This window comes from Cucurbita pepo, chromosome 9 (assembly GCF_057944985.1).
Source record: "Cucurbita pepo subsp. pepo isolate OVF chromosome 9, ASM5794498v1, whole genome shotgun sequence".
NCBI lineage: Eukaryota > Viridiplantae > Streptophyta > Magnoliopsida > Cucurbitales > Cucurbitaceae > Cucurbita > Cucurbita pepo.
Genome location: NC_141806.1, coordinates 524,861 through 541,757, shown reverse-complemented (window position 1 = coordinate 541,757; position 16,897 = coordinate 524,861). Strand labels below are relative to the sequence as shown.

The following is a 16,897-nucleotide window of genomic DNA, read 5'->3' as shown; positions in this document are numbered from 1 at the left end:
CTAATTAATGCATGTTATAAATTATAGTATATACTTTACCACCAATATTTAAAACTTACTGCTCACATTCATATTCGCTTATGTTAAGGAGAGATTTACGCATTTTTATAAAAAAATATTTTAATGGGGGAACTCATAATCCACCCTTCCTTTTTGAAAGCTCAGTGTTCTCGCTGATACACTCTCCCATGTCTGGCTCTAATATTATTTGTAATTGCTCAAACTCATCTCTAGCAAATATTGTCATCTTTGGATTTTTCTTCGTGGGTTTCCCCTTAAAATTTTAAAACACGTCTACTAGGAGACGTTTCCACACGTATAAGTAATTGTTCTCCTCTCCAATCGATGTGAAACAATATCTACTAGTGGTGGACTTGGACTGTTACAAATGGTATTAAAGTCAATCACAAACCGTGAGATTGAGGGCAATACATAACGGACTAAGACGGACAATATCTATTATCCGTGAGCTTATTACATAAACAACTATTTAATTTTTTTATTAAAAAAAAGTGAAATGACCTAATTTTATGGTCAGCCAACCTCCAATTCCTAGTTGGAGTTAGAGTTAAATGGAATTAAATTAAAGTAGGTGCTCATTTAACAAAAAAGAAAAACTTATTGAATAGTCTAATAAATAAGGACAATAGCTTCATAGACCCTAAGGATAGAAGCATCTCTCTCAAAAAGTGAAAAAAAAAAAAAAAAAAAAAAAACTAAACATTTGTAGATATTTTATGAGAATTAAACGTTTTTATTTTAAACCATATTATGCTCGTTCTAAATCTGATAGTGGAGAAAAATCTCATAAGAATAAGAGACGTATGATTAGTTAGAGAGCCTTTTTTGTGTGTTTAATCATGCAGAATCTCGAATGTTGTTAGTTTTAGTACGTATGCTAAAGGACGTATAACGTGAGCAAAAGTTCCTCTGTTCATAGTGATATGACAAATAAGTTATTATGTTATCCACTGTTTGTGTCTCTCCAATAATTACATACGTAATTTGGTTGTAGTGTTTTAGGTGATTCGGCCGAAGAAGAAACTTGTTGCCTATATGATAACAAATTTGATTGAAAAAAACTCGAGAAAAAGTCGAATAGTTACTCTATTTGATCGAGGAGAAATGATAAAGATATATAGACAAAACATAACCAACAAGTTTCAATTGTCTTTATTTTGTTAGTTAAGGATTTTGTTGGTTGTTTTGTACGAAAAAAGAACAAAGTAAATGTGTGCCCAATTATTGTACTATTTTTATCTCTCCCACATACATGCATTATACATGTTAATACCTTTTTGTAATTACGGGCCTCTACATTGGTATGATATTGTCGATTTTGAACATAAACTCTCGTAAATTTATTTTGGTTTCTCTAAGAACTCTCGTACCAATGGAGATAGTATTCTTTACTAATAAACTCATGATTTTTCCTTCCATTAGCTAACGTGGGACTCCTTTTCTGAACAATCCTCAGCACTAAACAAAGTTGTGAAAAGGTCGAGTATAAAGAATACCCAATAAACAACTTTTTTTAGGTTTAGATATGCATACACATACAACAACATACAAGTACAACAATGAAACCTAAAATCCGTTTCAAAATGCAGATCATCTAGCTTATGACCAAAATTTGTCTCGAAAGTAAGTCATCCAGCGTATCACCCTACTCAGTCAAGAAAACACTAGCATCCAGCTTGCAAAACCAAATACGGGCCATCTAACTATGAGTCAAAACGATCTAGCTAGTGACCATAGTGGCAACGTTCATAAATACCATGTGTTATTTACTACTCCATAAATGATTTTACTAATATAAGAACAATCATCACATAGTTACATAAAACTCAGAATAAACAGATGCAAATATATCTAATGCGTACTTCCTTCTATCAATTCCGAACCACTTTATTCAACGGATCTAAAATCTTACACCAAAGCCCTACGAGTAAGTAAGAACCCTAAAACCCACAAACATAAGTCGAATAATTGGGACTCTATGTTCCGTTTTTTTTTTTTTTTGACCAAATTTGATTCTGTCCCACAATAATTGACCCAAAAAGCTTGGAATAAATGCAAAAAAAAGGTACAGAGAGAACACAAAGCTTTGTGTTTTCCACAAGAGCTTGAATTTCTCAAGACTTGGAGGACTTCAAAATAAATACCCATAAGTCAAAAACTTGAATTTCTCAAGACTTGAAGGACTTCAAAATAAATACCTAAAAGTAAAAACAAGGAATTTGAAGGGTCTGAAAGTAAAAAAAAAAAAAATAGAACATCCCTCAAGTCACGTGAGCTGCACCTCCTTTCTGACCACAAGGCTTTTTTTGCCATAGTCCTTTCATTGTGGTTAATTGTAAAAAATGCCCCTATATTAAAATTAGTAATTTGGGATTACTTTTCATGTTAAGGAAATGTAAATTACGATTTTACCCTTACTGCCACAAAAATGGAGAATTTGCTAATTATATATATATTATTAAAATTTTAGTAATTTAGATTAAAAGAATTATTTAATATAAATTTATTTTATCTAATATTTTTAAGGAAGCCACAAGCCTAATTTTATATATATAATTTTTTTTCATGATGACATCATATTTCATTAGTAAAAGGATAAAAAAAAAATTAGTTTTTTAAAAAACATAAATATTTGTGGGCTATATTTTACAATAATCCCTTCCATTAAATTCTACCTATGGCGCTTAACTTTCTTCTTCTTCTTCTTCTTCTTCTGCCATGAAATTTGAGGTTTCTCTTCTTCATTTTTTTTTGCAGTTGGGGTTTAAACGATTGAGATTTCATGGTATTTCATATGGGTATGGAGCTGAAACGCCTCTTTCTCATTTTCTTCTTCTCCTTCGAGCTCTGTATTTTGACCTCCAATGGCGTTTCTGACCACAATCAGATTCTTCTCGACAGAGAAAGCTTGCTTTCTTTCAAAGCATTGCTAGACACCTCAAAAACCCTGCCATGGAACTCATTGGTCCCTCACTGCTTCTGGGTCGGAGTTTCTTGCCGATTCCGTCGAGTTACAGAGCTCTCCCTTTCATCTCGTTCCCTTAAAGGCCGACTCTCTCCTTCCCTTTTCAATATCTCGAGCCTCTCTGTTCTTGACCTTTCAAACAATGGCCTCTATGGCTCAATCCCACCTCAGATATCCAATCTTCGGAGCTTGAAGGTGCTCGCTCTCGACGGAAATCAGTTTTCCGGCGACTTCCCTATCGGAGTTACTGAGTTGACCCAGATGGAGAATCTCAAGTTGGGGACTAATTTGTTTACAGGGACAATCCCGCTGGAGCTTGGAAATTTAAAGCAACTACGGACGCTTGACCTTTCCGGCAATGCCTTCGTCGGAAATGTTCCGACCCATATCGGAAATTTGACGAGAATCTTATCGTTGGACCTTGGCAACAATCTTTTATCAGGTTCACTCCCATTAACCATCTTTACTGAGCTTAAATCCTTAACTTCTTTGGACATTTCCAACAACTCGTTTTCTGGTTCAATCCCACCTGAAATTGGTAATCTACAGCATTTGACTGACCTTTACATCGGCATTAACCACTTTTCCGGCGAGTTGCCGCCTGAATTTGGTGATCTTGTGTTGCTAGAGAACTTTTTCGCTCCTTCTTGTTCTTTAACTGGTCCATTGCCCGAAGAACTATCCAAGTTGAAATCATTGAGTAAACTGGACCTTTCATACAACCCACTTGAATGTTCTATCCCAAAATCGATCGGTGAGTTACAGAACTTGACCATATTGAATCTGGTTTACACTGACATTAATGGTTCCATTCCTGCTGAACTTGGAAACTGCAAAAACTTGAAAACATTGATGCTTTCATTCAACTCTCTATCTGGGATGTTGCCACAAGAGCTTTCAGAGCTTCCCATCTTGACATTTTCTGCCGAGAAGAATCAGCTTTCTGGGCCATTGCCTTCTTGGCTTGGCAAATGGGATCGTGTTGAATCGATCTTACTGTCGAGTAATCGGTTCACCGGAGAAATCCCACCTGAGATTGGGAATTGCTCAATGCTTAATCACCTCAGTTTGAGAAATAACATGTTAACAGGTTCAATACCTAAAGAGATTTGTAATGCTGCATCCTTGATGGAGATTGATCTTGATAGTAATTTCCTTTCGGGTTCGATCGACGACACGTTCGTGCTGTGTCGAAACCTTACACAGTTGGTTTTGGTTGACAATCTGATTGTTGGTACAATACCTGAGTACTTCTCAGACCTTCCCTTACTCGTAATCAACCTCGACTCGAATAATTTCACTGGTTCGTTACCGAGAAGTATATGGAACTCGGTGAATTTGATGGAGTTTTCTGCTGCAAATAACCAATTGGAGGGTCGTCTCCCTTCAGAGATTGGTTATGCAGCTTCACTTCAGAGGCTTGTTCTTAGCAACAATAGGTTGACGGGCACAATACCAAATGAGATTGGAAATCTCACAGCCCTTTCTGTTCTAAACTTGAATTCAAATCTGCTTGAAGGAACTATTCCAGCCATGCTTGGAGATTGTAAAGCTCTTACCACATTGGACCTCGGAAACAACGGTCTAAACGGGTCGATACCGGAAGGACTTGCAGAGCTTGCTGAATTACAGTGCCTTGTTCTTTCGCACAATGAGTTATCTGGAGCAATACCTTCCAAGACATCTGCTTATTTTCAACAAGTGACTATTCCTGATTTGAGCTTTGTTCAACATCATGGTGTTTTTGATTTGTCCCATAATAGATTGTCGGGTAGCATACCTGATGAACTAGGGGAGTGTGTTGTCGTGGTGGATCTTTTACTGAACAATAATCTACTTTCTGGAGAGATTCCTAAATCTCTTTCTCTCTTAACAAACCTGACAACCTTGGATTTGTCTGGCAATATGCTTACCGGTCCTATTCCCGCAGAGCTCGGCGATGTTCTTAAGCTGCAAGGCCTGTATCTTGGGAATAATCGCCTCACCGGATCGATCCCGGTAAGCTTGAGTCGTTTGAGTAGCTTGGTGAAGTTGAACTTAACTGGTAATAGACTATCTGGTTCAGTTCCAGAAACTCTTGGTGATCTGAAAGCTCTAACTCATTTAGATGTAAGTTCTAATGAGTTGGATGGTGATCTTCCTTTGTCTCTATCCAACGTGTTGAGTCTTGTGGGGCTTTATGTACAAGAGAACAGGCTTTATGGACAGATTGTAGAGCTTTTCCCAAGCTCATTTACATGGAAGATTGAAGCTTTGAATTTGAGTCGTAACGAGTTCGAGGGCGTTCTTCCACGAGCATTAGGCAACCTTTCATACTTGACAACTTTGGATCTTCATGGAAATAAGTTCACAGGGCCAATCCCTCCAGATCTTGGGGATCTTATGCAACTTGAGTACTTAGATGTTTCAAATAACAAGCTCTCAGGAGAGATTCCAGAGAAAATATGCAGCCTGTTCAATATGTTCTACCTGAATTTGGCGAAAAACAGTCTCGAAGGACCGATCCCGAAAAGCGGCATTTGCCAGAATCTATCCAAAAGTTCATTTGTTGGGAACAAGAATCTTTGTGGAAGAATCATGGGTTACAATTGCAAGATCAAAAACATGGAAAGATCTGCAGTCTTGAATGCTTGGAGTGTTGCTGGGATTATCATTGTTAGTGTTCTTCTTGTTTTTTCCGTGGCGTTTGCTATGCGAAAACGGATTATTCGAAGCCATAGAGATGATGATCCAGAGGACATGGAGGAAAGCAAACTAAACAGTTTGATGGATCCCAATCTCTACTTCTTAAGCAGCAGTAGATCGAAAGAGCCGTTAAGCATCAACGTGGCGATGTTCGAGCAGCCGCTTCTGAAGCTAACTTTGGTTGATATCCTTGAAGCAACCAATAACTTCTGTAAAACAAACATCATTGGAGATGGAGGATTTGGGACAGTGTACAAGGCCACCTTGCCTGATGGGAAAATTGTTGCTGTCAAGAAGCTAAGCCAAGCAAAAACACAGGGGCACAGGGAATTCATGGCTGAAATGGAAACCATAGGCAAAGTAAAGCATCATAACCTTGTTCCATTGCTTGGCTACTGCTCTCTTGGGGAGGAGAAGCTTCTTGTGTATGAGTATATGGTGAATGGTAGCTTGGATCTTTGGCTGCGAAACCGAACCAGTGCGCTTGAAATTCTTAACTGGGAGACTCGGTTCAAAGTCGCTTCGGGTGCAGCGTGTGGATTGGCATTTCTTCACCATGGATTCATCCCCCACATCATTCACAGGGATGTTAAAGCAAGTAATATACTACTGAATGAAGAGTTTGAACCAAAAGTTGGTGACTTTGGATTGGCAAGGTTGATCAGTGCTTGTGAGACTCATGTGACAACTGAGATAGCTGGAACGTTTGGTTACATTCCGCCGGAGTACGGGCAGAGCGGGAGATCGACGGCGAAAGGAGACGTTTATAGCTTCGGAGTGATTCTGCTGGAACTGGTAACTGGGAAGGAACCAACAGGACCTGAGTTTAAGGAGATTGAAGGTGGGAATCTGGTTGGTTGGGTGTTTCAGAAGATCAAGAAGGGGCAGGGGGCGGAGGTTCTGGACGTGACGGTTTTGAATGCTGATTCAAAGCATATGATGCTTCAAACTCTAAAGATTGCTTGTGTTTGTCTGTCTGAAAATCCTGCTAACAGACCTTCCATGCTTCAGGTATTCAAGTTTCTTAAAGGGATCAAATTACAGTAAGAAAGATTTAGAAGTATATTAGTAGAGGGATATGGTCGAATTTGTTCAGAGTTGTAATACATTTTATCTGCTAATCTAATCTAATCTAATCTAATCCAATCAATCACATCTTTATGTTTGTCAATGTGTTCATAAACAATTAAGCTCACTACTAGTAGATATTGTTCGCTTTTACCTGTTATGTATCGTCGTTAGCCTCATGATTTTAAAATGCATCTACTAGGGAGAGGTTTTCACATCCTTATAAGAAGTGTTTTGTTCTCTTCTATAACTGATGTGGGATCTCACAATTCACTTCTTTGGAGGCTCAGCGTACATCTGATGTGGGATCTCACAATTCACTTCTTTGGAGGCTCAGCGTACATCTGATGTGGGATCTCACAATTCACTTCTTTGGAGGCTCAGCGTACATTTGATGTGGGATCTCACAATTCACTTCTTTGGAGGCTCAGCGTACATTTGATGTGGGATCTCACAATTCACTTCTTTGGAGGCTCAGCGTACATGTTAACACAATGTCTGATGTCTGGCTTTGATATCATTTGTAATAGCTCAAGCCCACCAGTAGTAGATAATCCGTTACATATCCTTGTCAACTTTAAGGTTTTAAAACACGTATACTATGGTTTTATTAGATATTGATACAAATAGTCAATTTTGATTGACTTGTTCGCGCTAGTTGGGTTGGAATAGAGCTAGAGGTTGATTTTAAATATTGTAGTATATTCCTTAATTACGTCACTTGAATTAATTAATTAAAATTAGAAATATAAAAATACACTATAAAATTCTAATTACAATTCCAGCTAATATGAAAAATGATTAATAATATAACTAAAAGATAAAATATTACTTCTTTCCTTTCAAAATACAAAAAATACACTTGATATTTAATTCAAATTTCCTTAATTTATCCCCTCAGCCTAAAAGGCTGCCACACGTGCCATCTTTCCCACATTTGGGGAATGATTCCCTGCACCGCTGATTACTTGAACCTGAAAGTCGATACTTCAATCCTAGCCCTTTAATTACAGATATTTCACGATCCTCTCTCAGTGGACCTGATTATGCCACGTTTTCTCATTATCAACTTTCTGTTCACAAATTATCCGGTCTGATTTCACTTTCGGTCTCTCCGGTGGTTGAAGTCGCAGAGTAGTATCATCCTCCGCCGCTTCTGGCCCCTCCCTGTATTCTCTAGGCCGCTTTGCTCCGATCTGATACGTCTCCGCTTCCGTGGCCTCTGCCGCTTCGTCTTCTTCGGAACGCCGCTTCACCGGGAAAAGATCCAGCGATTTTGCCGACGCTAAAACGCTCTCTCTAACTTTGCAACTGCTCTTCAATTGGTTTTCGACGAAGCTCGACATCAAGGAGAAGATGTTGTTGCACAGGGATTTCACCTCAGTTAATTGTTCCGTCAGCCGAACTTTCTCTTTTTTCAGCTTATCGTTCTCATCAATCAACTCCGCAAGATCTTTCGTCGGAGTTCCATTCGACGAAATTACTTGTTCTTCACCGGAAGAACTCCCCGTCAATAGATTCGCAGACGGAATCGCCGGAGCACCAACGGCTGTCAACACAACCGAGTTAGAAGCAGTAGTCAGCACCGGAGTGGTCAGTTTCCGACGCTGAATCTCACATAGAAGCTGTTTCTTGCCCTTACGAAAGCATTCGTTCGCAAACTCCCACCGGTCCGATACAACCTTTCTAAATCCCTAAAACCAAAAAAAAAAAATCCGAAATGAAACACATCCACTACACGCCTCAGAAGGAAACATCAATGAAATAGAAATCCAGTAGAAGATCGATTACATAAGTATTAAGCTGGCGGAGGAAGCTAGTGAAGTTATTATGCTTGAAATGCTTGGGGAGCAAATCTCTAGCAAAAGCCAAGGTGTTCCAAACGATGAAGGTAGAGCCATCGTCGTTCCACGAAATGACATGATCGACCGTCTGGTCATCAACGAGCTGATACGTTTTGGACAAGAAAGGAGTGGGCACAGATCTCGGTGAATCGGCGCCAGGAGACGTCGATTTGGCGGTCGGCTCCTCCATGAGAGGAGGCACAAGAATCAAGGAAATCAGATCCCGGAAAGATCGTAGGCAAGTTCCAAACCCTAAAGAAAAGCTTCGAGATACGAATTAAAGCGGAAAGGTACGAAGCCCTTTTCCAGGAAAGGCCATTGAATTTCAATTCTAGAAGCTTCGTGGTGGAAGTAGTAAGAGAAGTTCTTTTTTTATATATACAAATCGGAGAAACTTCCCCGAAAGGCCAAGGATTTTTTTATATTTATTTTAAGCTGTCCACGTAGGCGGCCACGTAGATTATTCATTATGTTATTTATTAATAAATAAATGGAAAAAAGGAGTATAATTTAAAGGAGAGAAGGAAAGTAGTCCCAAAATGTCTGTATCCATATTCGCAAGTCAAAAAGTCTTTATTACATTTGACCCACAAAGTATGCCCATTTTGTGGAATCTTTGGCAACACAACTAGTCCCAAAATATCATCTTTTCCCACTTCATCAAAGACCAAGACACTTGTAATTGACACTCAAAACCAAATTTTCCAACCAAATGAGCAATGACACCGACAACTCCGTACCGAAGACCGTATTAGGACACCTCTTTTAAATCTTTATTACTCTCTCCACATCAGTGGGAGAGGAAAACGAAACATTTCTTATAAGAGTGAAAACCTATATCTAGTAGATGCATTATGAAACTATAAGGTTGACAGTAAACAATACGAGACTACAGTAGACAACATCTGCTAACAGTGGATTTGAACTATTACAAATGATATCGAAACCAAGCACCAAGCACCATGTCAGCGAGGATGCAAGCCCCAAGGGGTGGATAGCAAGATCCCACATCGATTGGAGATGAGAACAATCTCACATTGATGGTAGAGGGGAAGCGAAACATTTCTTCTAAGAGTGAAATCTATCTATAGTAGATGCATTATGCATTTTAAAACCACAAGGCTAACAGTAGACAATAGCTACTAACAGTGGATTTGAGCTATTACAAATGATATCGAAACCAAGCACCAAGCAATATGCCAGTAAGGATGCTAGCCCCAAGGGGTGGATAGTAAGATCCCACATCGATTAGAGATGAGAACAATCTCATATTGATTGTAGAGAGAAACGAAGCATTCCTTATAAGAATGTGAAAACCTCTCATTAAATGCATTTTAAGATCGTGAGGCTGACAGTGATACATAACAAGCGGGCCACGAGAATCTTCCCGTTTTTCTAACGTTTACCTTTTCAAAACTTCCCCCCTCTCTCTCTCTCTCCAATGGAAACCTCTAAAGTCACAATCCTTTCCTTCAAATTCAAATTCAAATTCCCAACACCAATGCCATCCTTTTCAGAAGGTAAAAGTCACAGTTTCCCACTCAACTTCATGACTAATATTATTTTCACTTCCCCAAACCAAATGAAACCCTCAATTTTCTTTCTAATAACAACACTATCCTCCTTGGAATATGAAACCCTCCTTTGAAATTTTGAAAACTTTCCATTTCTCCAAGAAGCCCTCAATCTTGTTACTACTCTTCCATTTCTCCAGATTTTCCTTCAATCTAGAGGCCATCTCAAACCACTTTAAACAGGTTATCAAACATATCATGTTCATACCAAGAATCATATCAACAAAAAAATTGCAAATAAGTTATATGGATCTTTCTCCCTTCCTACTCAAAAACTAAGACTGATATCAATATTAGACAGAGCCAGATCAATCAGAATCACGAGACAACTGAAAGAAATACATACCTGAACTGGTAGAGATTGAAGAAGAGACCACTGAGAAGTCAAAGAAAATTAGGCACCATGACAGAAAAAACCCATCTAAACTTTGATCCCTCGACCAGCATCCGTTTATACAAAATGATTCATAGGATATTGTCATGTTGACAGCCAAATATATTGCTGTTCTAACGAAACTCTTACAGCAGTACAAACTCCATGGACCAAATTTCAGTGAGAATTTGGAATCACAAAGCCAAAAGAGAGAAGAAAAACAAACATATTCTGCATTTCAAGAAACATACAGCACGCCACGACGATATAGCACGATGGTGGCTGATGTATAAATAGACATTACAGAGACAATCCACCAAGCCATTACCAGAGGCACTTGTTTGATTAAAGGAGAGCAGGAAAGAATAAAACTAGCCAAACTGGAGCCTTCCAAAGAGCTGATACTAATTTGAGATAACCCAAAGAAAAGCAAAACTAAGGCTGGTGGAGCAAAAAACTGCAAAGAAGCCACACATAAGTAGTGATTGTGCAGAAAAACCTTTGCTCTACTGAAATCCAATTCAGGAACTTTCCCAGCATGCAGTCTTTGATACCAAGATAACAGAGCTTCGTTCAGATACATTTGTAAGTTTTGCCTCACAGCAATGATTTGCAAGAAACCACACAGTGCCAAACACCAGAGCCTAAGCTTGGCAAAATCAGCCTTTGAGAATCCTATATTTCCGACCAATCTGTCAGCATTTTCGATTTCATTTAACATGTGTTCAATTTCACTTCCGCCAATGTTCTTGTTAATGAAAATTTCAGCTAATGGTTTGACCCAAAGCAGGGTGGTGAAAAACATGGCCACCTGACTCGCATACAAAATCATCCGAGAAAACCACCCACAATAAACCATTTCCAAGTTGCATCTAATTTGATCAGTTCCAAGCCAAAAAGAGCGAGCGATTTTTGTTGCAGGTATAAACAAAAACCCCGAAAAGCAACCCATTAACATGGCAACGAAGAAGGTCCCCAAACCACTAATTTGATCAAGATCAAAATCCAATATAAAAGGGCTAAACGAAGAACAGGTTAGAAGTCCAAAAAGAAACCCACAAACTCCAAAAAGTAAGCTCAATTGCCTATCCAACGACCTAGACGCAGATTTCTCCAAAGCAACCTTACCGAGTGATACAAACAACTTACATCCAGCGAAGATCGCGAAAAGAAGAGGAACAAACATCCCATTTCCCCAAACTCCAGAATCTTCAGATGTACCCAAGAAAAATTGCAGCAGTAAACAAGAAATACCGACAAATGAAAAAGTGAATCCATCTCTGTATTCTTTGAAATAGATCCGCGTTTGCAGATGACTCTCATCCAGCTTTAACCTGAAGATCTGCGCCTTGCTTTCGTCAAACTCAACCTTCTCCTTATCCTTCGACTTTGTTCTTTTCCTGATCTCAGCGGCACCCGTTGACGACAAGTTTCGGTAGCCCTCTAGTCCAGAACCGGAGTTAGAGCCGTCAGGTCTTCTAATCGCGGCTCGGACGCCAGTGCTGGCGTTATCAGGGTGGATGTAGGTGAATATGCCATGAAGGAAGAGAGTTGGGATCTTGAAGAAGATAATGAAAAAGGAAAGCGACAGAGACAGTCCGACATGAAGAAGCAAATTCCTGTTTACTGAAAATTTTTGCAGCAACATAGCGGGAAGAAGTGGTTTCCTTCAAATCAAGTGCAAGAGCTTGGGTTGTTCAAGGTGATTTCAACGGTTCTTCGAGCTTCAGATCTCTGACGGGTCTCCGCGGTGTAAAACCGATAGGGCTCCAATCAAGTGCGGCGGTAATGAGCGGAATCGGCTCGACCCAAGGTCCAGATTTTTTAGTATACTATATTTTTTTATCTTTTCACAAGTGCCCCCTCAAAATATAAGGATTATCTCTCATGCCCCTAGAATAAAAATATTCTTATTTTTACCTCTAAACTTATTTTGTATCAATTTTTATCATAAACTTTGAATGTTCAAATAATTACGAAGGAACAAAAAAAAAAAAAAAAAATGTCAATTTTTATAATAATAACGTGTTTTATTTGACCTCTTTGATAATTATCAGCACAATAGTTTATGAAAAAATAGTTCACTAACTTAGTAAAATTAGTATTTTTTTTTATCGTACTTTGTTTCTAACCTAATTTCTTTGTGCAACCTAATTTCTTTGTGCATGACTCGTGCAAAGTATCAAATCTTTCTTACCTGCATATTGTTGAATTTACACACAAACATAAAACTCTTCGTACACGTCTTTTCCTTGTCAAATGTCGTAATCAAATTATTTTTTCATAAAGTTAATTGGTCAAAAAGACTATTTAAATTAGAAAATAAAATCACTTTAATAATAATTAGATTTAATTTGAATACTTTATTTACTTTACTTTCTATTAATTAGACAGTGTTATAATATTCATTAATATATTTTAAGACTTTTTATTATATTTACTAATTATGATTCGTTGCCTTTTCCTATTTAGAATAATTCAAGCTTGACATAATCAATTAATTCTTCCACCCAATTACATTCAATTATTTCAATTAAACCTAAAAAAATAAAAAAAATAAAATAAAAAATAAAATAGTGGAAAAATGCAAAGAAATAATATTATTATATTTAGCGATTGATGGGTGACGTTGGATGGTCTTCCTCATCTTCTTCCTCAGCTGCTCTATTTTCCATTTGTGGGACCACCTGTCCGATCACACAAGCATGCCCTTTATTTTAATTATTAATTACTTACCAAAAATTACACATTATTTTCTAACTAATTCATGCATAATTTATGAGATATCGATCATGGATTATTCATTTATTGAAGCAGATATTTTTTCTTCGACTTTATTAATTTATTTATAAATTAATAAAATTTAAACTTCCATTATGGCCATAATACTCGACTTAATTATAATTTAATCACTTTTAATCCCTTCTTAATTAAGATATACTTTTACATGTCATCACAAAAAATACTCAAACTAACGGACGTTCATACGATTCAATAATTTGAGTAAGTTAGACTATTCATAATTCAGACTATTAGAGTTGGGTAGAGTTAGATATTTTTCGATTTGGGTTAGCTTAAAATTTTAGAAAACAAAAAAAAATTCGTTTGTTTGCTTCAGATTAACAAGACTAGCCAACTTACAATTTGACTTGCTTCAGGCTAGTTAGATCAACCCAACTAACTCCAAGACCACTGACTCTATAATAGGGTACACAATCCACCCTATTGACGTTAATAACAAAGGTTAGAGATAAATGTAATATGTTTAAATAATTTTTTAAAAATCAATCGTTCGAGCACTAACTCAACTCAACCAAACTCGTAGGGGATAAAAACAAAAGTTTATAAAAAAAAAAAAACAAAAATTGGTGTGGATATATATAACATACAATTTCTAATATTGGAAGAGAAAAAAGAAAGAAAGAAGAAATGCAATGTTTGATATGGAGTTCTGACTAACCTGATCTTGAATTGAAATGGGCGGTAGAGATGATATCCTCCTCGATCTCCTGCTAGATCTACCGTCCATTCTGCCACCTCCTGGATCACAGGCAAAAGTTTTTTTTTTTTTTTTTTTTTTTAATTAAAAAAAGGCAATAATAACAAAAAAAAAAAAAAAAAAAAAAATGCAAGCAGCCAGAAAGGAATGAATATCAATTGATATGTTTATTGATATATATATATAATCATATAAATATCTTCGTGAGGAATATTCACTATTCCCACTTATATGGTATAGTTTTGACGCTGTTTGATTGGTCCTTTTTTAGTAAAAAAAAAACAAAAAAAAAAAATCGAAAATAATCATCGTCCTCTTTTGTTTGACGTTAACCCTAAACTCACCGGCGGTAGGATGGTGGTTTTTCCTGTACTTCTGATGCGAATCTAGGGTTGAGTCAGCAGTGTCCGGGAGGAGGCGGTTCAACCGTAGACGGCGGCGATGGTGCAGATTTTCGTACATGGATCGGACAAAAGAAGCTTCCATGGAATTCAAGAAGTGCACGTGCTTTTCATCGGTCCAAAACGGCCCCGTTTTGCTGAATTGCACGTGCGACGCCATGGCTAGGGTTTATGAGGAAAGAAAACACAGAGAAGAAGACGAAGAAGAAGAAGAAGAAGGAAGAAAAATGGAGTTTTCCGGTGGGTTTGGAGTTAATTACGATGGCTTTTATAGAGCGATCTGCGAAGAGAGCCAATAGGTTGGCATCTCCTTTGCGTTGGCTTGACCCAAACGCGAGTACAGATTACCTCCTTAAGTGCTTTTCCTACTCGCCTTCCTTCTCTCTTCGCCTATTAAATATTAAAATTTGTATCCATACTCCAAATATTCTAAATTTAAACATTATTTCTAAAATATAAAATTTTAATTTTAAATCTAATAAATTACACTAATTATATATTATCAAATTTTTTATGATTTTAAAATTATCGTCTGAGTACAAATTTTCACAACTTAATGCGAGTTATTTCATCATTATAGGGGTCAGTAATAAAACACACCCTTAACGTTTTAAATTATTTTTCTTTTTTTTTTAATCTAAAATTCTAAGGATCGTTTAGATTTCATATAATATGAAATTGGATGATATTTGTATGTCACGAAAATGTATCATAAAAATTTGTAACTGTGGAGGGACAGGTGGGGGAATGAGAGAGCGAGTTGCCAAGAATAGTGTAGTCGAGCGGGTGGAGAAAGGTTGGGGTATGGCAGTGAAAATATCTGAATATATAAAATAGAGAGGAGAGAGATATTTTAGAAGAGAACCAAAAAGATCTGAGCTCATTTTTCCGTCCCGACACTGACATTTACTCCAGTTGGCTGATCTGACAATTTCCTTTTTTTAATTATTTATTTTTTTCCTTTTAACTATTTTCCCCATGTTATATTTGACTCGATATTTTATTATAAATTGTAATTGAAATAAATATAAAAAATATAAAAAATATCTCATTCCAAAAAAAAAATCATACGTCTTTTAGATATTAAAATTATAATTATACTCGAAATTGAATGTAAATAAAATTGTTGCAATTAAATAATAAAAATGATGGTTTTTGAGTTTTTAATTAAAAAAAAAATATATTATTTTTAAATCTATTTTTTTTCAATTTGAATTATGAAAATGATGGTGCACCAATTTTAACTATAATATTCAAATAAAAAAACATCAATTTTATTATAATTTATCACTAATTACAATGACGTATTATTTAATTTAATTTTAAATTTACACACGTTTATGATTTAAAATACAAGTCCATAAATTTTAATTCTTTTTTGTCTTTATATTTTTAAATATTTATTTTAATATTTATATGACCAATTTAATTAAAAATTTAGGGATAAATATTAAAGAGAATGGATAAACTAAATTTAATGGTACGGATTCCAAAATAAAATTTAATAACAAATCCATTATTTATTTAAATTACAAAAAAAAAAAAAAAAAAAAAAAAATCTAACGACCCTCATATTGAATCTGATCCATTCATTCAAGATTGGTGTGGCGTGATCGGACGGTCTCGGGGCTCTCTCCTAACGCCTCAGCCAACTGATACACCACCATCTCAAACAAAACAAACAGAGCCCCTTCATACAAACTCCCCATCGGAAGCAGAGGCCGACATTTCACCGCCGTCTCCGTCGTTGATTCCTCATCGTCAGCCATGGTCTGCGCTGGAACGTAGCAAATCACATCGGCGTGCTTAACGGACGAGCCGGTCTCCGGTTGGGCCGTCAGCAGCAAAACCCTACCGCCGTTGGATCTGGCCACGGAACAAATCGCATCGACAGTCGAAAACCCGCCGGGGCCGGCCGACGCAATGAGTAGGTCATGAGCAGCGATTGGCGGCGCGTTCATATCAAAGACCTGGTGCGAAGAGAGGCCGAGATGAGCGAGGCGCATACAGAGGGCTTTGAGCATTAAACCCTCACGGCCGACGCCATAGAGGAAAACCCTCGCCTTTCGGGCCGCAGCGGCGGAGAGCTCGGACACCAGGAGTTCCAGCGGCGGCGAGTGTTGGCGCGTGGGTTTAGAGAAGACGGAAGCTATTTCGGAGCATATGCGGGAGGCTAGAGAAGGCGGCGATTGGGAAGCCATTGAGACGGAAGCTCTGTTACCCTGTTTCAACGGACCATCCTCTTTTATAGTGCACTAATTTAAAACTAGATTTTTATTATTAATCTAATTTATATTCTAAATAATATCAATAAAAATATTAAAGTAATAATTATATAAATTCAAAGAAAAATTTTAATGAATAAATTCTATTTAGTTTTATATTAAAAATATTAAACGTTCTAATCAATTCTATAATATTTTATACATAAATTTTAACCCTAAAAAAATTAATTTTTTTTTAAAGT

General features: G+C 37.1%; 5 protein-coding genes across 5 annotated transcripts; 1 reads left to right on the top strand and 4 right to left on the bottom strand.

The window, feature by feature from the left end:
• The first annotated feature begins 2,675 nt into the window (after nucleotides 1-2,675).
• On the top strand, nucleotides 2,676-6,814 carry LOC111801597 (uncharacterized). Its single transcript, XM_023685629.2, has one exon. It carries the CDS (start codon nucleotides 2,804-2,806, stop codon nucleotides 6,716-6,718), a length of 3,915 nt encoding a protein of 1,304 aa, XP_023541397.2. The 5' UTR covers nucleotides 2,676-2,803; the 3' UTR covers nucleotides 6,719-6,814.
• A 733-nt stretch (nucleotides 6,815-7,547) lies between these two features.
• Nucleotides 7,548-10,413, bottom strand: LOC111801599 (heat stress transcription factor B-2b). The gene is made up of 2 exons (XM_023685631.2): nucleotides 8,531-10,413; nucleotides 7,548-8,433 (listed from the first exon to the last, which is right to left on the bottom strand). Exons 1-2 carry the CDS (start codon nucleotides 8,771-8,773, stop codon nucleotides 7,771-7,773), a joined length of 906 nt encoding a protein of 301 aa, XP_023541399.2. The 5' UTR covers nucleotides 8,774-10,413; the 3' UTR covers nucleotides 7,548-7,770.
• Nucleotides 10,414-10,566: 153 nt separating this feature from the next.
• Nucleotides 10,567-12,445, bottom strand: LOC111801598 (transmembrane protein 161AB protein). The gene has a single exon (XM_023685630.2). It carries the CDS (start codon nucleotides 12,176-12,178, stop codon nucleotides 10,769-10,771), a length of 1,410 nt encoding a protein of 469 aa, XP_023541398.2. The 5' UTR covers nucleotides 12,179-12,445; the 3' UTR covers nucleotides 10,567-10,768.
• Nucleotides 12,446-13,004: 559 nt separating this feature from the next.
• LOC111802424 (uncharacterized) lies at nucleotides 13,005-14,787 on the bottom strand. The gene is made up of 3 exons (XM_023686774.2): nucleotides 14,374-14,787; nucleotides 13,991-14,070; nucleotides 13,005-13,217 (listed from the first exon to the last, which is right to left on the bottom strand). The coding sequence occupies exons 1-3, from the start codon at nucleotides 14,588-14,590 to the stop codon at nucleotides 13,140-13,142; spliced, it is 375 nt and encodes a 124-aa protein (XP_023542542.1). The 5' UTR covers nucleotides 14,591-14,787; the 3' UTR covers nucleotides 13,005-13,139.
• A 1,107-nt stretch (nucleotides 14,788-15,894) lies between these two features.
• On the bottom strand, nucleotides 15,895-16,778 carry LOC111802255 (Sugar isomerase (SIS) family protein). The gene has a single exon (XM_023686555.2). The coding sequence runs from the start codon at nucleotides 16,629-16,631 to the stop codon at nucleotides 16,020-16,022; it is 612 nt and encodes a 203-aa protein (XP_023542323.2). The 5' UTR covers nucleotides 16,632-16,778; the 3' UTR covers nucleotides 15,895-16,019.
• Between the last annotated feature and the right edge of the window lie 119 nt (nucleotides 16,779-16,897).